The following is a 21,318-nucleotide window of genomic DNA, read 5'->3' as shown; positions in this document are numbered from 1 at the left end:
CGCGGCGGGTCCTTGCGTTACCCTTGGAAACTGGAGAGGTAAAAACGTAACGATTCAAGATGGCGGATGACCTGGACGAGCTCTTGGATGAGGTCGAGTCCAAGTTTTGCAGACCAGACCCACTGAGCCTGAGCATGATCGAGCGGCCCAGAGGCTGCGGTGGCAGCATCCTCAGCAACGACCGGAACCGAGCGAAGGCGAAAGAAAATCTCAGGTTAACGGGCGGGAGGGGTGAGCTGTTCTGGTAAAGCCTGCTCCAGGTCCTAAAACCGCTCCTCCGCCCGCGACTTCTAGCTCTTCTCGTTAGTTAGGCCCGGATCCTCAATTCCCTATCCCCCGGCCTGGGCCGCGCACACCTCAACTCCGAGTGCACAAGGATTGTGGCCTCTCTTACCAAGGCCCGACTCCGCCCGCGGGCAAGTCCCAGAGAGCTGACCCCGCCTTTGAGAGCCCACAGCTTCAACCAGACAGAGCCCAGGGGGTCCTGAAGGAGGTAGGGAGAGAGGGTGCCGCGTAGGCGCCCTCTTCTGAGTCACGAGAGCGGTTCTAGTATCCCTGTGAGGTGTCGGCACAGAGAACCTCAACCTCTGACCCCATTCTCGAATTAGAGTTATAGTTGAACCAATTGTTGGAGAAAACGATTCCGTTCTAATTGTCATTAGCTGATTTTTGTTTATCTTTAGCTCAGAGAATTTGGGAAAATTTCTTAAGTCTTTTGGGTTTTAATCCGAAAAATTACCTTTCGAATTTGTCTGTTTTTTTCTTCTGTGTAATTATTAAATAGCAGAATTTCCTCCTTGTTTACCCCTTCAATTCCGAAAACAATTTATCTGTCAGAATGAGAATTGTCCTCCAAAGTGACCTGTAGTAATTGTTGCTAGAATCAGTTGGAGACGCTTGTGGAATTACACAGAGGCAGCTTTGGAACAACCCAAGAAAGTCTTTCTTGTTAATTTATGACTGCATCTGTGGTTTTTGTTTTGGTATGCGTATGTGATTTCCCAGAAGTATTACTCAACTTCGTTTGTTACCCAATTTAGCAGACTTGCCTCTAATGACATATATTTGTTTACAAAAATTCACCCTCGGAAGATAAATACATTGAAAAGATTCTGAAGTTCAAAAACAGAAGTTCTAAAAGTTAATTGAGTACTGGGCAGCATTCTAAAAAAATAAATGTAGAGCCAACTGACTACTTTGAGTGGGCTGAGGCTCCTTTGATTGGATGTGTATGCAAATATCACTTATTAATTTGTATATTATCTTGTATGCTGGCTGGTCTTAGGTACTCATTCCCAGCACATCTATCATCCCTATCCCACAGCAGTGTTACCTTGTAGTTTCTTTTATTGTTTTTATTCATTATTTTACGGAATAGGGACAGATTATCAGAGTCTTCCAGAGCCTGTTCATCTTTAGGAGAACTAGCATACAGAGGGTAGGATCAGGCAGCTTAAAATGGAAAGGGCTGCTAATGTGGATCCTCTCCAAGCACAGATCCTTTTATGCCTCTCTCACGGGTCTGTTATTGTACTACTAAAATCCATCCATAATGCTTCTAGCACCCCATCCCACCTTACTACATCAGATTTTTCAGTAATACGTTTATATAAGCTGTAGCAAACCACGATTGTTGTCATGTGTTAAAACTTTTCATTTGGTGGTGTAGTTGCAAAGGTAAATTAATGCAAAAAAAAAAAAAACCCACAAAAAAACAGCAACAAAGGCCCTAAACCTAGTACTAAATACAGTGCCCGCCTGGTATATAATGTCAAACAATAAAATTTTGTCCTGAAGCAAAATTGATATTTAGAAGCTAGGAACCAATTTATGTTATGAATTCATTAGCAGGATACTACCTGCCGATTGTATAGCGATGTAGTCTGTATTTTTTCCTTATAAGACTTAAAATACTAAAATTGTCTCTTAAAGTGATAACTCTGCAATGATAAAATACATGGCCATGCTACATCTGGATACCATGAACAACTGCTAATGTAAGTGGTCAAAACGTGCAATTTTTTGAAGCGTTCAAAATGATAAAGAGAAATACATGATTGGTTTTAAAAAAGAGTAATGCAAGTTGAACTGCAATAGTAATAAAGTGGTTCAGGATGATACAGATGGTTATATTTACAGGTAGTTTCATAACTTAGATAATAGCTATAAAAATAGCCAACGTTTATCAAGCCCTTTCTATATGCTAATACTTTATGTATGTTACATTTAATTTCCACAACCCAATGAGGTGGATACTGTTATCCCCATTTTCATTAACCAAACCAAGACTAAGAAATAAGAGTTACTTTCCCAAGGTCCTATTTCCAGTTCTGTCAGGACATTGTAGATCTAGATTTAAGTTTTTCTATGTACCTTTCACTTTTAATTGTGGATTTCAGTTATACCTTTTGAATTATATCATAAAATATACCTTTTATTTTTCACAGAAACTGTATCTTAAATCAAAATTAGATTAAGAAGAAAAAAGAGGCAAAGGTATAGAGAGAACAAATAAATGTTCACTAACCTTTGATTAAGATTTTTATACCATCAGAAGACAAAAAAAATTTTTTAATGTATTACACTGTCCTTTAAAATTCGTATGAGTTCTCAATGAAATGATGTCTTTTTTTTTTTTTTTCATTTCTGTAGCAAAGCATAGGCATGTGTATTTGTGTGATCTTACAAGCAGACCAGAATCTTATGTAAACGGACAGTTTGGATCCCTAATAGTACTGATTAGGTTGGTAAAGTTTGAATGCATCTGATTCTTAAAATAGTGAAATTTCATGAGAGAGCAGAACCCAAAGAGTATATCATAAACACCAAAGGAGGAGAGAATTTCAAGAGGACATCCTACAACCTGTTGTCGTGAAAGAAATTGAAGGAATGGGTACCCAACAATGTCAGATGCTTCTGAAAGATTAAAAAGGATTGGGACTGAGAAAGGCCATTGTGTGTGCTGATTTGGGCAGTAGTGACCTCTTAGAGAAGAGCTTCACTTTAGTTGAGGGATGTAAAGGCCAGAGATAGAATATTGTACCTGGAAGTTTTAAATGGTTGTCTAGATCTATTTTTTTACAGATAACATGTTTTAGGTTCAGAGAGATTAGATCATTTAAAGTAGGTCAGTAGTTCTCAACCAATGATACTTTTACCACTCGAGGCATTTAGCAATGTCTTAACATTTTTGATTGCCACAACTGGGGAAGGGTCTGATACTGGCATCTAATAGGTAGGTGTCAGGGACACTCTAAAACATCCTACAATGCACAACAGCTGCCCACCCCCGCCCACCACACACACACACCAAAGAATCATCTGATCCTAAATATCAGTAGTTCCAAGGTTGAGAAACCCTCATCCAGGTCACCAAATGATGCTAACTCCAAATATTTGTAAAGAAGTACAAATAGTGAATATAGACTGCTCTTCAGTCGTGAGAGAAGATGGCAGCTTCAGGAGGGGTTTTTTGAGGGTTTCTTTGAAGAGCAGAGTCTTAAGTGTACTTAAAGTCAAGTGAAGAGGCCAGTACAGAGTGGAAAATATTAAGGATAAAAGTTAGGGGACAACTAAAGAGGCAAAGCAGGGAAGTAGATGGAAATCAGGCATTCACAAGATTCACCAGGAGTCTCTGGATTTTCTTAACATCAGAGTAATTGTCTTACTTCAAGTAATAACAAAGGGCTGCAGTTCTGATATTAGGAGTTTTTCAGATTAAATACCTTTCTAAATTTGGAGTTTGACTAAAACACCTGTCTTTAAAAATAATCTAATGGTCCAGTGAAGTTATAAAATTGATGTACAACATCTGTAAACATATACATTCTAAAGAGAGTTAATCTTGTTTAGTGCTAGGTATTACGGACTTCCCTAGATTGAATTCCAAGCCTCTCCCATTATTTGTTATGACTTTGAGTGAGTTTCTGAATCTCTGAGTTTCTGTTTCTTCATCTATATAGAAGTATTCAGTAAATGTTAGCTACTAACTAGAAGTTCCATGCAATAACAATTTGTATCTATAATTCTGCTTTACCTGCAGAAGGGAGAAATGTAGTTGAAATAGTCTATCAAACGAATATTGCTTTTTTTGTATTGATCATTTGATTATATTAGCTGTGGCTTCTCTTAATAAGATTCGGTTATTTTATTTACAAAGAAACCCTTAGGAAAAAAATTAGAAAGACTGACTAAAATTAACTTTAAAATTCTCAGGTTCTGCTAAAATTGTACATATTTTGTATCCTTTAAATAAGTGGTTGATGTTAGAAAAGTACATGCCCAGCTTTCTCTTGAATAGAACGTATAGCTTTAAATGTCTTACGTATGCTGATAGTAAAGTACACATGTGAATTCATAACTGATAAAAACTACATTTTTGTTTCAACAAACTCAGGCTATGTCTATAGAAGGAAAAATTAATTAACATTACATTTATCCTTCTGTTAACTCTAATAATGGACTTTATTTAGACAAAACTCTTCGGGTACTAGCTGACTATCTCCTCTTAAGCTTCAGCTGTTTTGTTTTTCAGATCAGCAGACACATTTAAAAAAGAAGATGATCTTGACAGTCTTATTAATGAAATATTCGAAGAGCCCAACTTTGATAAAAAACCCTTTGTAAGTTAAGTATTATAAATATGAAGTAATATTTCATTATTTCAAGACATGTTTAGAATAGTATGAAAATTTATAGAATTTACAAGTATCTGTAGTCCTTTGCATTCTGAGAAATACAGTCATCTTAGTAAATTATTCCACTTGGAGTTGTATAAAGACTATTAGAAATTCTTAGTGTGTATTTTGCTGTTCATTTCTCAGCAGGAATGCAAAATTAGAAAGGCTGTTAGAAGTTAACTCATAGTTGAAGTTGATTACCTGTATTTATTTGTAGGCTCTGTGAATACTTTTCTAAAAGATTAAAAACAGCTTTTATTATGGGAGTGTCCTTAGCGTCTCAAATACAGTACCATTGCTATTATCCTATGAACCATGAGTAAATTGTTAATACTTTAATTTTTTAAATACTTATGTATCTACATCAACTCTATAAAAAAGCTCATATAACAGCCACCTAAGTATTTAGCACTCATACTGAACATATAAATGTTTTGCCATATATGCTTCTCTGGATTTTTTTAAAGAAATAAAATTTATAGTTTAGGAACTCTCCGAACCTACTCTACTGCCTTTCTTTCTGGAGGTAACTACTGTTCTTTCTGTCCATACGTTTATACTTTTGTTACATATAAATGTAACCATAAACAATTTTCATTGATGCATAATAGCCCATTATGTTACTCTACCAATTTATCTATCTTCTCCCCTGGTAATGGACATTTAGATTATGTCCAGTTAATGAAGTATTGTACTTCATCAGCTATCTTTACATGTCTTCTTTTATTCACGTGCAAGTTTCTCTAGGATGTATAAACCTTGAAGAGGAATTGCTATGTTATAAGGTGTTCTCGTTTTCAGCTTTTCCACCCATTGCCAGTGTTTTCCAAAGTGCTGTATCATTTATATTCTTCACTAGTAGTGTATGAGAATTTTTATTCTTTCATTTTTACCATTTTGGTGGTTGCAAAATATATTTGTTAGATTTAAAAGAGACCAAATGGAAGGCTAAATTACAAGGACCACAAAGAAAAAAATCTAAGAAATAAATATAATACTTTTTAAAAGGCAGAGAAGGTTAAAGCAAGACAGTAGACTGAAAATCCCTGGCGGTGGTGGTGGTGTTAAGGACATGGATATGGGTCGTTTATATTTTTTGTCAGACAGATAAAAAATAACATGACTAGTATAGATCTTAAGATCTTTATCTGTCTGAATTTAACATGTTCAATTCATCTGAGGTAAATTAATAAGCCAATGGCCCAGGTGATTAATATGTCAACACAACAGCCATGGTGTTGAATATTCTGCAAACAAGGATGCATCATGAATGCTGAACAGCAATGCTAATTTAATTCATAGTAGGGGGGAAACTACATGATGTTTTCATGATTCATTGATCATCTGAGCAATTCATTATTTATTAAGTCCTATAAGGTGGGTATCTGTATATGAGGCACTATCTCTTTAATTCAAGGCATTCAGAAGGAAATAATTCTCAAGGCTTGGCTTTAAGATATGCAAATTTGAAATAGAAATAACAAAATCATGAAGAAATAAAATTTTATTTACTTTTATATGCTCCTTTTTTAAGTTATACCCAGTTTTCAGGCCTTCTGGGGAGAAAGCAACTCAAACTCCTGAAGGAGAGCAGGTCTATGTAAAACATGGATTGGATGAGGAAAAGAGGTGTCTGTGAATGGCCAGTCCATACTCACCTTGTCCTCAGAGGCCAGGTCATGCTCCTGAGAGTACTGCTCCTTCCCCCATTGTTTGCCCACTCTGTTGAGTTTCTGAACTGCTCTCAGACCCACACGAGAAAACTCAGAAGCAATAATAAATTTTACAGTATGCCAGCCTCAAGTCATAAGTGTGAGCCTGGATGGTACATGAAACATGCTCTGAAAAACAGAAACAGATTCATGCAAATAATTATTTTACAGACATGTACCCACAATCTTTCCAGTTCTGCTTAACATCAAATGAAAGAGTTAAGGGAAATGGTAAAATGAAATATCTTTGCCTCCATTAAATTTCTTCACCTACTAGGTAAAATGAAGGCATGTCCCTGCATAGTTTAAATTGCCTTTTCTCCATCTCACTTCCTCTCCTTGGCGGTGGTCCTAGTATGTTAGTTGGTTTATGTTGTTTGGTACCATATACCAGTTAACACTTCATAAATGCTTACTAATGATGATGATGATGTTATGTAACCATATAGGAACTACTGTGTGGTTGTGACAGGTAGCTCTACATTTTCCTTGAATGCCTGTTGGTTGATACCTTTCCATCTGATCAAAATTAATATTCCTGAAGTTACCCAGGAGTTTGGTTAGTTTATTTTTAGTTCAGGTGAGTACCATTCACAGACTTTAAAAACGAGTCTGAGGTTTTTTTCCTCCTCATTTGAATTTTTCCAGGATGAAGTTTTAAATAGAAGGTCCTTCCTTTTAAATCATTGGAAGTCTAGTATTAACTGAAGAGTTATAAAGTGACTTTAAATCTTAGCATGCTAATAATAGCAGTATATCAATTTCCTAGACTAAAAGTTAGCAGAGTAATTTGCAAATTCCTCAGAGAGGTCTACTTCCCTTTTGCCTTTAAAAGGTTTTGATCGTTGTTTTTATTTAAGAAATTTTAAAATGATACAGAATTTTTAGGCCATTTAAAAAATATTCTTGTTATAAAATAAAGCATATTAGTTTTCATGTTACGATTATCAGAGTTACTCTTAGTCTTTTATTGTTTTGTTTTCTTAACAGAAATTAAAATCTAAATCTTCAGGTAACATATCTGTCAGAGCTTCCATTCAAGGCCTTGGTAAAAGGTAAGTTGAGATTGCTTTGGTAAATTATACACACTAGTGAGCAAACACTATAAGCATAGTCTAGTAGATTTTACTACCATTTAAACAACAATGACATTGAACAACAAAGCACTGGTTGGCTTTTAGGAGAAAGACCAATAGCAATATCTTCAATTTTCTTATGGTCTGTGACCTCTTAATGTAAAGGAACTTGAGTGGGAGATTATTGCTATTATAAATAATTTCTGCCATGTGGAGGAAAAAAACGTGTGAACAGTTTCTCAAATTAATGTTTTGTTACATTCTTCAGTATTTGCTTTGTCCCTTACATTATTTGGCAGACATTTTCTGTGACTCATTTTAACTCCTTGAATGTTCCTAAATGTACAGGTTATATCCAATAAAGCAGTTATTCCTGAATAAATACCTCTTTAAAGCAGTCGGCTTACTCGGGAAAATTTGATTACAAGACTATAGAGTCAGTAAAGCCAAATTAACTTCCCATATTTCTTGTTGTAATTTCATTTTTCTCCTATTTGTTTGTTACACGTGTCTAGTTGCAGCCCAGTGTACCTCGGTGGCAGCACTGCTCCATGTGGGATAGGAACAACTACTTCACAGAGGTAGGAGTCTTATTAGGTTTTGCCAAATTGATACCCTGTTGTTAAAACATAATTCTTATCATTTTGGCATTAATCTGTTTCATATGAGAGGAATATTTTATTAGCGAATCCAAGAACACTTTACAGAGATGTTTGTTATTCTTGGGTAATAGCTATTGAAAGCTATGATGTTGGCTTTGTCGTCCGTTGTGTTGATGTCCTTTTCTAAGCCCCACTTGAAGTGCCTGGATTACTCCAGTCCCAGCTTGATTTCCACAGGACATCAGGAGAGTAATCATCTGCTTTGCCTTGTTTTTCCTTCCAAGCAGTGGAAACCAGTGGCTAAGACAGGTAAAGCAATGTGGCCATACAGCCACATGATGTGTTACACACTGACTGGCTGAACAGTCAGCATGATAAGCTGCAGGTCTGCAGTACCTAAAAAGTTCTCAAGCATAGTCGCTTGATTTTATTCCCTGTCCTCCCTCCTTTATCTCTTCCCCACCCCTTCTTATACTCACCATCTTACTCAGTTGCTTTTTCAGGGCAGTCTTATGGTCCTGATGCCACCTACCCCAATCCCATATTAGCCTCATACTCCTAGCATATTACATTATCATTGTCATAATATGGGGAGATAGATTGGTTTTAAGCAAACCTGTTATCCTGATACTTTATGTTCTATCTTTATAGAGGCTTGCTTACCTCGATTATTATATTTTTGTCATTATTTCTAAAACACTATTTTCTGTTAATTTTTTAAGAAAGAAAAGACATTTATATGACTGCATGTTAGCGGTTAGCAGTCTACATTCAGGAAGGATAGCTGTTACATTGAATAACAGAAATAGGATCTAAAATGTCTTTGTTGTAGAATTGTGATGGTGCTGGCCTAGATCCTAGGAATTCTGGAAAAAAGGGCTGTAGGGTCAAAGGGAAATTGGGGAGTGTAGGGAGGCCTGTACCAAGAATTGAGGAGTGGTTTGAGGTCCTGTAGTCCTCTGGAGGATCTTAGAAGTATGTCATATATTCAGAAGGAGCCATTGGTGGTTTGTTTGTTTGTTTTGAGCAGATGGGAATGAGCTAATCATATTTCTTTATAAAGAAAGTCATTTTGACTGCTGAATGGAAAGTGGATTAGAAGTTGGAGTAGCAAGACAGGAAAGGACCCAGGGAGACCAGTCAGCAGGCAGTAGTTACAGTGGTCCAGGAAATAGATAACAATGGTAGCCATGATCTGAATGATTTCAGTGGCATAGGGAAAAGGTGTTACATTTGAGCTGTTACCAGTCTACAATTGACAAAATTCAGTGAATTAAATGGCTATGGGAAGTAAGAGAGGACGGTGTCAAAAATGACTCGCAAGTAATGTGCCTTGCCCAAGGTCACATTTATTATTACAAAGCAAGGACTCAAATATGAAACTTGGTTCCTATTCCTTTGTGCTTTCTAATATAACCATTTGCAGAAGGCCATGTAATGTATGCAAGAGGGGAGAACCTTTGTTGGTTTTACTACTGTAGCTGCTGTAATTTTCCAGCTGTCCAGACATCAAGACTCCCTAGTCCACTGTGTAGATCTGATAGGATTTAACTGAGGACCACAGAGTCTGGCTGGATTGTGGGCATTCCACCATAAACATCTTTAAAATAATAAAGATTCTACATAAAAGCTGGACAAAAAGACAGAGCTGTCGGTGACACCTTTACATTCTATTCCTTTCACATTTTCGAGAAAAAAAAAAAAGTGACAATTTATGTTTCATTGGAATCATGACTTTTAGATATGCTCTATACATATGTAGTTTTGGAAGAGAGATTTTTTAAGGCCTGAAAATAAACACTGATTTAATACCCAGAGCATTAAGGAAATTGAGTCTCTTCCACCTATTCTCTATGTGTTTTATTTGTTTGTTTTCTGAGTGGATTTCTGATTTGGGAGGAATGCTGGATGATTTTAGAGTGTAAAGATTCAAGTCTTTTACCCAATTGGTGGAAAGGAGAAAGAGTAGCAGGAAGCATGGTAGCATTAATAAGGCATAGATAAAACCAAGGTGTTATTTTCAAGCCAAATCGAATTTTACTCTCCTAATTATTTTTTAAACTACTTGTAACTGGATTATTCCATAGACCGGTACTCATTATGATCTAACAGTGAATCGTAGCAGAAGAATGATTTCTTAGCTGCAAGTTAGTTTTATTTTTCTCAAAGGACAGTATTTGTAGGAAAATGTGGTAGTGTTACTAGATTTAAATAAACTACTAAATTTTAAATTAAATTAAAAGGCTGTATTTAACATTATCGTTGAGATTTTACATATACAAAATGTCAGGAAATTCAAAATTATAGTTCCCACAACAGCAATAATTCAGCCAAATAGCACATGTGTATTAAGGCATTAAAGTTAACACTCTGTGCAATCATGTAATAAACTACATATGCATAAGAAAGCAAGTTATGGCAGCTTTGGGAACCATCATTTTGCATTTCCTGAGTTGCACATTCAAAATCCAAGTTCAAATGTATATGAATATAATTGTGTTGAATTTCCATATGTATAAATAAAATTCCATAAATTGCTAACAGTTTGAAAGAAAGAAAATATGGAATTGCTTACGAGATTTTAAATGTTTAGTTATTGTTATAATTAATAATAATTTTAGAAATAGAAAGCATTCTCAAAGAAACCTCTAGGCAAAAAAAAATAATTATAATTGTTAAGTTACCATATCTGAATTTTAAAGGACAGAAGTGAAAAAATCTAATGATCTAAAAAATCTATTGTTTTTAATTAGAGAAGGATTATATCCATATCAAAAAAAAAATAAGAACAAACGTGAAAAATGTTTAAAAGGAAAGATAATCTCCTTCCTTGCCTTCTATTTCCACCATTCCTGAGACAACCACTATGAACTGCATAGTTCATAACCTTGCACAGTTTTCTTCATGTTACTACCTCATAAACATCTATATAGGAATTGGGGCAGGGGGTTACAAAAATAGAATCATACTACATATGCTACTGTGCACCTTGCTTTGGACATCCCTCTAGGTCAGTGGATAAATTAATTCTCTTTATTAGCTGCCTAATATTCCATGGTGTAAATACACTGCATGTTATTCAGTCTTCCCTTTTTGGTAGGTATCCAAGTGGTATCTTGTTTTTGCTGCTTCAGCAATACTACAGTAGAAGTTCTTGAAATACATGCTTATATTAGTGCTTTATTGATATGCAATAGCTCCCCGAAAATGAGATTACTAGTGTAACAGCTAGGGATGATTTTAACTTTAAAATAATGCCCAGAGTTATAGCAATTCACATACTCACCAGAAAAGTCTGAATGTGCTAATTTTTGCTAACTTAAATGGTTAAAAATTTTGTTTTGCGGTTGTTTTAAATTTTAATTATTTATGTTATCATTTATCTTTAACAAACACTGTGTGTCAGGCACTGTTATAAGCACTTTACCAATATTAACTCATTAGGTCCTCAGAATTATTCTGTGAGATGTGTATTATTAGTATCCCTCTTTTACATGTAGGGAAACTGAGTTGCAAGTTGCAGAGAAGTTGAGTTACTTGACCACAGTTACACAGTTAGTAAATAGTGGAATCAGTAGTTGAACCTAGGCAATCTGTATTCAGAGTCTCCACTCTTTAATTATTATTCTATAATAACTGTATTAGTGAGATTGAGTATATTTTTGAGTTTTTCTTTATTTGTTATTAGTAAGCAGCCTTTATATAAGTGTTTGACCAAGTGTTGAAGATATTTTCTTCCATTCTATTACTGGTCTTTTCACTTTGTTTTTTCATCTTAAAAACTCTTATTTCCTTTTAATTTTTAGATGATCAAATGTATCTATATTGATTTTGGTTTTTATGCTTTCAAGAAACATGGAGGTTTCTATAAAGTAAATCACAATTATTATACAAACAAATTATGAATTACAGCAGCAATTCATAATTATTGCCATATATTATTATTTTACTCCTAAAGTTACTTTATAGTAAATGCATTTTGAGAATTCCTTGGCATTTCAAGTTCTCAGATATTCATTAAGTACCTATTATAATTCTAATAGTTCTGTCCTCTTACCTGCATCATCAGCATTTTGCTCTTCACTATATCTTTGCCATCAACATGCAAACATGCTCTTTTCCCCTCCCTTTTTAAACAAAACCTTCTCTTAACCCTACTTCTTTTACCTATTACCACTTCCATTTAAACTACTCAGATATACCTTCTCAGAGAGGCCTATGCAGACCACTCTATATATAGAATTGCATACCACTAACTCCTAGTCTTCCTGATTTTACCCTACTCATTATTTCATTTGAAGCACTTTTCAACTTCTGACATTGTAATGAGTATTGCTTATTTTGTTTCTCATTAGAATCTAAGCTACATGAGGACAGAATCTCACTAGCACATAGTAGGCTTTCAGTAAATATATTTTAAGTGAGTAAATGAATACATTAATGCCAAATAGTGGGGAAACAAAAAACAAATAAGATATTATCCCAGCACTTAAGTAGCTTATGGGAGAGACAGATTCATTTCAATATAATGTGGCAAATTCTGTGATAAAGACATCCTTGAAAATTTCAGTAGGAAGGGAAGCAACTTAAAGAAGTTAGCTTACGTGACATTCTCCCTCAGGCACAATTAGAAAACCATTGAACTGCACATCCATTTTGTTTCTGTTACATCTATACAATATATATGTGTGCATATATGTATCAGTATGTAATAAATTTCTGTAGAAATTTAACCTGATATATAACCTGATATATAATCAGTCCTTTAGTATAAAAATTTATAATCAGATTAATCTTTACTTTTCTATTGTTTACTTTTCTATTGTTTATGTGGTATATAGGATATACCACATATTACAGTAATCTGTAATATGTGGTATATCGTATGAATAAATGACCATATTTTTATATTTAAACATACCAGTAATCTTTAATGTACTGTTCTTTTTCTCTGAACAGAGCATGTGACCATCTGCGTTGTACAGCATGTGATTTCTGGGTAGTAAGCTATGATGACTATATGTGGGACAAAACATGCGATTATCTGTTTTTCAGGTATGTTTCTAAAGAATTTCGCTCTGAGAAATGTACCAAGTACAACTTTATATTTCTTATTTTGCTATGGTGTATCTTGGTGAACTTGGCCAGTTTTTGTGGCCTCTATCTCTTCAATACTTTTCTCATCCATCTCCTTTCTATCTGTCTGCTATCAGCCTAGATAAGGACATGTTATTTCTGGGAAGCAGTACAGAAACAGCCTTCTCACTGATTTTTCTGCTTACTGTCTCTTCTTTCAGACCACTCTTTCCTTGATGAGAATTAAAGCATAACTATGAGGATGCCATTCTTCTGCCCAAAACCTTTCTGCTTACAGATTCTTGTCCAAATTCCTTAGTTTGGCATTCAAGACCCTCTACAATCCAGCCCCTATCTATCTGTCATCCAGCTTTGTCATTCCACAATACACTTTTCACCTTCACAAGATTTTAGCTACATCAAATTACTCAATACTCCCATTCCCTGTGACTTTGTACAGGCTCTCCACTTCCTGTGACACCTTCCTGTCATTTTATCTACCTCAACCCTACCTATCCTTCAGAGTACAATACATTACACATCTTCCATGATTCCCTCATTCTTTTCTATTTGTCCACAACACTTCATACTTATTACAGCGCTCAGTGTAGTATAAGATTGAAAATTGGTATATATGTCTGCCTCCTTCCTTGTGGTCAGGATATTTTTGCAATTTGTACATTCTTATACACTTACTGAATAACTAATGTTTTTAAGATATTGTAAGTTGTAAAAATATAAACTATGCACTCACATTTTTAAATAAAAACTTAGAGCTGAATATTAATTACACATCTCATACATTTTTGGCTCCCCAAACCTGTGCCTAGACAAAGACTATATTTTCAGATACAAGTAATCAGAATATATTATAGCAATCTCCAGTAGTATTTTAAAAAAACGGTGAGTCTTTGTACCCCTTCTGGGAGCCATTCTTGTGTAAATCCCTAGGAGTTATTTAATAGTTTTTAAACTTTTTCACATCAAGAACCACTTTGAAAATCTTATTGAAAACTGAATCTTCTTCGCACACATGTTCCAAAATTGAAATTTCCAAATACATGGAAAAATTACAATTTAAGAGGTTTTATAGTCTCCAATCCAGATAAAGCATAATGTAGTCCCAAAATCCCAGGTCAGGTTAGCTCACTTTAATCCCATAGTTGGAAAAGTTAGCTTTTAATTCAGATCTCTTTTGCCTTTTCAGGCTTTTCTAAATCCTCTGCTAGATACTGCCTAAAGGTTGATCTAATGAGTGATTAATAATTCCCATACTTCACCAAGGTAAACCATCAATTTAGTATAAAACTAGTATAGAATAATAGAATGCATGTAATATCAAAATGGGCAAGCCACAAGCACTAAGTAAATGTATTGGTGATTTAGTTAGTATTTGAGGAACTTGCAGTATCTCAGAGTTATTAAGAATATTGATTGGTTTACTCTAGATCTGTGATATCCTGGTTTAAAAAAATACATACTTTTAGGCACTCAATTATTATCAAGCTGCCCACTTGGACTTTCTACCAAGGTACATACTTTTAGATTAAATAGTGAGAACTAGAAGACGTATTATACTATTAAAAATAAATAACAGTATGTTATTTTTCTACAATATACTAAATAATATTTTTAAAAGCAAATAATAAGTACTTATTTTTATCAGTAGAAAATATATTCTCTCAGCCCTTAAGATACTTAGGAATATTTGAGGTTTGAACTAATGAAAGAAAACGCTGTCACCGTCATCACGATATAAATCATTGATATATTTTTTAGTTTATAGAGTTTATTAGCATTTCTTTATCAAACAGACATTATCAGCACCTAGTCTGTGGCATTCTTAGATAACTGGGCTCACAAAATGAACAGGACCCAGTTTCAACTCTGAAGTAATGTAGTTTTGAGAAGATGTGATATCATGTAATAGATGTGATGAGGAGATAGGTTAAAAGAGGAATGTCACAGGACCTTGAGGTATCAGAGAAAGCCTCAGAGTCTTAAAGAATAATCAGGGGTTTGCCTAGGAAACAATACATGAAATCCATGGCATGTTTGGAGACTTAAAACTAGTCTGGACTGTGGTAAATGTTGGATACAAGGGCAAGAGATGGCAAGAGGTAAGTGAAGTAGGAGAGAGAGATCCAAAAGAGCAGAGCCAGGAAAGCAATACTGAGGAATTTTGGCTTAATTTTTTCTGCAGTGTGGATAATCACACAGATTTTTAATCAAGAGAGAGATCCAAATAGAGATGAATTTTTTAAAGATAACTAACTACTGTATGGGAACCAGGCCAGTGTAGAATCATTATTGAAGGATGTTATAATAATCCAGTGTTATGATAATCCAGTGGGAAAGAATAAAGATCTGAATTATGGCAGTAGATGAAGAGTAGGTGTATTTGAGTGATATTTTAGAGGTAGTCCTAGCTGTGAAAGGTGAGAGACAAACGTCATCTAGGATGAGTTCTAGGTTTCTGTCTTGGTATATGTAGATGGGCAATGATACTGTCCATTGATAGAGGTAATTTATGAACAGATTTGAAAGAAGAGGCTATAAGTTCATTTATGGGAGCTATTGAAACTATGGCTCTGAAGTTCTGGTAGGAAATGTAATCCATAACGTGGTAGTTGAAACCATGAGATTGGGTAGTATGACCCAGGAAGGCAACGTGGAAGCATGTCAGTGAATGCAGAGTTAAGAGTCATTTAGTTAAGATAGGTGCTTTGATGTTTACATTGTCAGGGGTAGTAGAGATGTATGGAGGGCGAGGGGGGATGGCAATAACAAGGTCCTGGAGGCTTTGGGGCCTGGAGTGCTATTGGAAAGTGAGCTTCAGCTAAGAAGAGGGGGTTCACCCTCTGTGATGGAGTGGAAGGAGGTGAGATACTGATGTGATAATGGGAAAAGCTTGGAGATGGAAGCCTTTTCACATCTGATGGCCTGGCTTTATGATTGAGGATGTGGTCTGCTGAAAGTAAAGAAGTGGAAGGTAGATGAAACACTTGAGGAGGATAGGGAAAAATCACTGAGGGAAACCAGAAATAGGTGGTGACTGAAAGAAAGTTAAAAGGTTTACAGAGTGCCATTGAATGCCCAGCGGAACATGGGGAGCCATTTATTTTTAAAGGTTATCAATCTGCTCATTAGTTATTGTGAAACACCATGCTATTGTTTGTTTTATTGTCCTTATTTCATAAATGAGAGAAATAAGTATATCCTAGTTTTGAGAAGTTGTAGGACTTTCTAAAGAAGTGTAATCTATACTTGACCATCCTGCTATAATATAGCTAAATTAAGTGTTTTATTAAATCATTTTCTTTATGGGAAATAATGAAATTATTTTTCTTCCTAAGCTTTTAAGATATGTGCTTCTTTAAAAGCATTTGAAATGTATTAATTAGTTCCCTAGCTATTCATAATTCCTACTCCCAAAATCTCTAATTAAATATTCAATTAGGTATCAGATGCTAAACTTGTCAAAATATATTGCAGATTGAATAAAGACTGTTTTTACTTCATTTAAACATTTAGTTTTCATTAAACTCATTTAGTTTTGTGGAGTTTTTTTCTATCTGATAAAACTTCGATGATTTCTTTCCCAAGCTCACTGTAACCTTAACTAAGTCACTTAGGTGGTTAATGTCTCGTTTTCCTGAAATCAGACAGTTGGCCTGGAAAATCTCTCAGGTTTTGTTAGGTACCAAACCTAAATTGTGCCTGGATTTTGTACAGTATAGTACTGAGTCTGGTGCCCATTGGCCACCAGAGGGCACTTTGTAGCCTGCCTTCTATTGCAGCGACTTAAAGAGCGAAGATAGGACTATATGTCTTTGTAAAATGTTTATATTTTACTTCATTGTCTTCCTTTGCTTCTCTTCATAATTTCATTTTGAATTGTTTTATTTTTCTTCTGCCACAAAACAGTCATATAAATTCAGCACATAGATTATCATGAAAATCATAACTGACTTTCAGTTAATTAAACTTTAACTTCTTTAGTCTTTTTTTGTAACTGCATCAAGTCAGATGGTTATCATATTTTATGATAGTCCTGCCCATTGATTCAATTATTTTAACATTACTGTCGTTTAATGTAGGGTAGGCATTTATTTTCTTGCTGATAACTATAAGTAAATAAACATATTGAAACAAATGAAAGATACATCAATTCAATACATAAAAATAACAGGCACCTTTTCTCTATTCATGAAAAATTTCTGTAGTTAACCCATTAGAAGCCTGTTATTTTTAGACCTCTTGTATGCCCTCCATTGGCCATAGTGCAGACTTTTAGAATATGGAATAGCGAGAATCTGAGGTAAGTTTTCCCACTCTATTCTCATACCATGCCATCTCTGATAAGACAAAGCAATAATTCTTCAGCCTTTTAGGTCATTGTGTTCTGAACAGGCCTAGAGAATTGCCCTTAAAAAGTAGTGGATACTGAAGAAATCCCATTAGAAAGAATGCAGAAGCATATCTTCTACCGTTTGTATGAGGGGACCAAACATTTGTTTAGTGTTCAAGTGTTATACAGATAGGAAAATAAAGCAATTAGAACTTTTTTCAAGTCATTGAGCTCTAAACAAAGCCATTATTCTAAAATATTCATATTTTACTAATAGGAACAACATGCCAGAATTCCACAAATTAAAAACAAAGTTGGTGAAGAAGAAAGGAACACGAGCATATGCCTGCCAGTGTAGCTGGAGAACTATTGAAGAACTGACTGACCTTCAGACTGATCATCAACTACGTTGGGTTTGCGGCAAACATTAAGAATGCAGACTTTTCACATTCAGACAAATGCATTCATGAGAGTAGTCTCCATTAATCATAATATTTAGGAAAAGGTACATAGCAGTATCATGGCCTTTGGAAAAAGACAGCAAATTTCATTTAATGACTATACCAATTTTTGAAAACCAAATGGACCTGAGAAGATAATGTGCTTTAACATGTTGGAATTATTCCTTTTTGATATATAGACATTTCCCTTTGTAAGTAAGGCAACAAGTTATCCAGATTCTTTACCAGCCTGTCTCCTGTTAATTGGAAGTTTGAGTATGGCGTTTCATAGAAACATATAGCCGTTCGTTCACAACTGCAATATTCCTGACTGTTAATACACTTTACATAAGCATTCTTCATTTATAGCATTTAAAGGGGATAAACCTGGCCAGTCAGAGAGGTCATTGAGAGGTGTATACATCACCTCCTCCAGTCAGAGCTGTTGTTGCCAAATATCATAATTTAAACATGGTAGAAACCATATAAGCAGTGACTGACTAAAGGGTTTTCAGGAGTATAGGTATGTTGCAAATGAAAACACTGCCTGTATCTGGTCTTACCTCACCAACTTAAAGCGATATTAAGTATAGTAATGATAAGTACATATTGCAAGTTTTAGCTTATTTCTACTTTTGTTCATTAGATATCAAAAGTTACCCAGTTTTCAATTTTAGCAAATATTCATTTTTATATAAAAATTTTTGATGCACCTAAAATCACAAAGAACAATCCTAATACAGATAGGTAATTGTTGGATGTTCCAGTACTTTTTAGCCTTTAAGACCTAAAACTCCAGTCAAGTATCGTGAACAACAAGTAAGGTATTTTCTCAGCAGCCTATTGATTTTTCTGGTAGGATCAGATCAACATATTATATGAGTGCATGAAAAAAGAAATAAAGCAAAGCTGAACCAACTTGTTGAGCTCCTTGACATCACTGAAACTTGAGGAGTCCTACAATAACAGCACATTCAGGAAATCAGTTACCTCAACATTACCAGTTCATAGCCACTGTTGAGAGATTCTAGGGGCTTTCCCAACTGCCAAAAGCTCTTCATCGCATGTGTCTAGTATATAGTTCAAATGTGTGACATAAGGCATGCTGAAAAGGAGTAATCAAAGCAAAGTTATGATCTGCTTAGTCTTTTGCTGAATTCAGTGCAGCCACCCTACTTAAGCAGAGAAGGAAAATCTGGTCATTAAAATCCTTTTCGTGGCCATGACACATTTGCACATATGTAAAACTGACTTTGGTAAGTCTGGCATTGCCACAGAAGAAATCTAGTGGCAGATGCTCACATTTTTTGTATTAAGAATATGTTTACAGATTTTATCGTTCAATAAAAATGTTTTAGCCCCTAAAATTTTATCTCAGTGTAGTTGTATCCAGAAACGTAGGTGGATCTGGATTAAAGTCACCTATTACAAAAAGTAGTACAGCAACAAGATCCGCACATTCAGAACGCTGTGGAAATTGGCACATTAGTCATAATGGTGATGTTTTCTTTTTATTCAAATAAATTTACTAAATCATTAATTTGAAAATATTTTTTCTTTTATTTTCATTCATCATAGCTACCCTAAAACTTGGATACATTGCCAGTGTTTGGCATTCCATAACAGTAATTATAATAATTCCCTAATGTCAGAATGTCTATGTGGGTTCATATTTTTGTTGGCAATTTCCTTTATAAGCTTTCTAATATCGTACAATTTTTAATCTAAAATGTAGAATGAATATCATGTTTATATCCAAATGGTATAATTTAAGCCAAAATGCAACTATTTTAGTATCAGTGTAGAAGCGTAGTTTCTAATTAGCTATAATCTTAAAGTGTAAAATCTATAAAATTTTCAAGATGTTTAATCTATTTGTTTTCAACATTTATAATAATTTTCTACTTTTAGCACTATCTGTTTTTTGCCAAGCTAGGTAACTGCTTTATTTACTTTCCAACCCTTATCCTACTTAGAAATGAATAACTAATAGCTTTACTCTATATTTAGTTACCTTTATTACATAGTAAAATATTCATATTGGGATTAATTCGAAATAATTTTTATGATTTATTTTAAAATATCAACAAAAGTTTCCAACCATCTAGTCGAATAGAGAATTTACTTGTTTACACTGGGGTGGAGAAGCATGTCATAAATTCGCATGTGTGTACACGCAGTGTGTGTGTACATGCATGTGTAGCACAATGTGGGTATTTAAAGGAGCAGGCCCAAATGTCAGCAGAACAAGCCATGTTGATCTTGTATGTTGATGTCAGTAAACTTAGCATCCTTCTTTTCTTGAGCCAAAGAAAATGGCATCAGACTATGATATTAAATTGTTTTCCCTCTTCTTATTGATCTAATATTTAAAAATGTGAACCAAAGAGGTCTTTGTATTCAGTAAGCACAGTGTTGCTTAGCAGTAACTTTCAAATGTTGCTTTTTCTCAATTGTTCTGTTTTAACAAAATCTCTGTCAGCCAACATACCACCCCTAGTAACCAGCCTTGCATATTATTTAAAATAGTTCTTGAATGGAAGAAAAAATTCAAAATTACAGTCTCTTTAGAGATTTAATATCTTATATGTATTTTGAGGTTTTGATGCCATTTTGTGCTCTATTTTAAAAGATCACATGAGATATAGATATACATGTGGTTAATAAATAAATTTGTTTTCAGACTTTCCCCAAATGCCTTGAGATAATGGGAGACAATATGAAATGTTACGAAATCAGAGTGGAGAGTCACATCCCTTGGGAAGTTACTTTTTTGGCTTCATTTGCCTCATCTATATGAATAATGGTGACGTCTCTTTTTGAGCTTGTTGTAAGATTAAATTATATAACATGAAAAGTGACTAGCATAGTGTTCAGAATATGTGCTTATATATGTTCTTATTTTTCCTTCTGAAAGTAGTGTTGTCTAAAGTAAAACTGCAGCATGTTTCTTACAGCAAAGCATTTCACCACATTTATTTTTTTCATTCCCTAAACTTCCTTATGAGAAAAGCAGCTATGCTATTGTTTTTATTTTATAACTAGTAAATGTAAACATGGCCAGCTTTATCTTTACATAAAAGTTGAAACTACAACTTTCAAAAACAAAACAAAAATGGCTCACGCTAGCCTTTTCCTGTCATCAAGGCATTCTGGGCCTTTTACAGTATCTTTTCAGCTTCTGCCTATGTATCTCTCCTCTTCCAAACAAACCTAAATGTATTGGAATGTAGTCATTGTCTTCAGAAGGCATTTGCAGGTACTCTAAATACTAGCAAGTGAGGCCTAAGGACTAACTCCTTCTTATCAAGTATCTATTCATCAGAACAATTTGTTATCAGGGAACTGAGAGGAGACAGATAAGGAAGATTAGAATAGGTTG

At 34.7% G+C, this 21,318-nt stretch overlaps 1 protein-coding gene across 1 annotated transcript; it reads left to right on the top strand.

Annotated features, from left to right (window-relative positions):
* The first annotated feature begins 44 nt into the window (after positions 1-44).
* On the top strand, positions 45-20,897 carry CUNH8orf37 (chromosome unknown C8orf37 homolog). The gene is made up of 6 exons (XM_016125416.2): positions 45-214; positions 4,535-4,622; positions 7,382-7,446; positions 7,983-8,048; positions 13,029-13,124; positions 17,774-20,897. Exons 1-6 carry the CDS (start codon positions 60-62, stop codon positions 17,925-17,927), a joined length of 624 nt encoding a protein of 207 aa, XP_015980902.1. The 5' UTR covers positions 45-59; the 3' UTR covers positions 17,928-20,897.
* Positions 20,898-21,318: the final 421 nt, after the last annotated feature.

This window comes from Rousettus aegyptiacus, unplaced genomic scaffold, assembly GCF_014176215.1.
Source record: "Rousettus aegyptiacus isolate mRouAeg1 unplaced genomic scaffold, mRouAeg1.p scaffold_m13_p_15, whole genome shotgun sequence".
NCBI lineage: Eukaryota > Metazoa > Chordata > Mammalia > Chiroptera > Pteropodidae > Rousettus > Rousettus aegyptiacus.
Note: the sequence above shows the minus strand (reverse complement) of the source record. Positions and strands in the feature narration are given on the sequence as shown.

Bases quoted from the DNA above. Each gene is read 5' to 3' on its own strand.
- CUNH8orf37 (XM_016125416.2), top strand. From the start codon at position 60: ATGGCGGATGACCTGGACGAGCTCTTGGATGAGGTCGAGTCCAAGTTT. The intron at 215-4,534 runs GTTAACGGGCGG...TTTGTTTTTCAG, and splicing joins AAGGCGAAAGAAAATCTCAG to ATCAGCAGACACATTTAAAA. The intron at 8,049-13,028 runs GTAGGAGTCTTA...TTCTCTGAACAG, and splicing joins GGAACAACTACTTCACAGAG to AGCATGTGACCATCTGCGTT.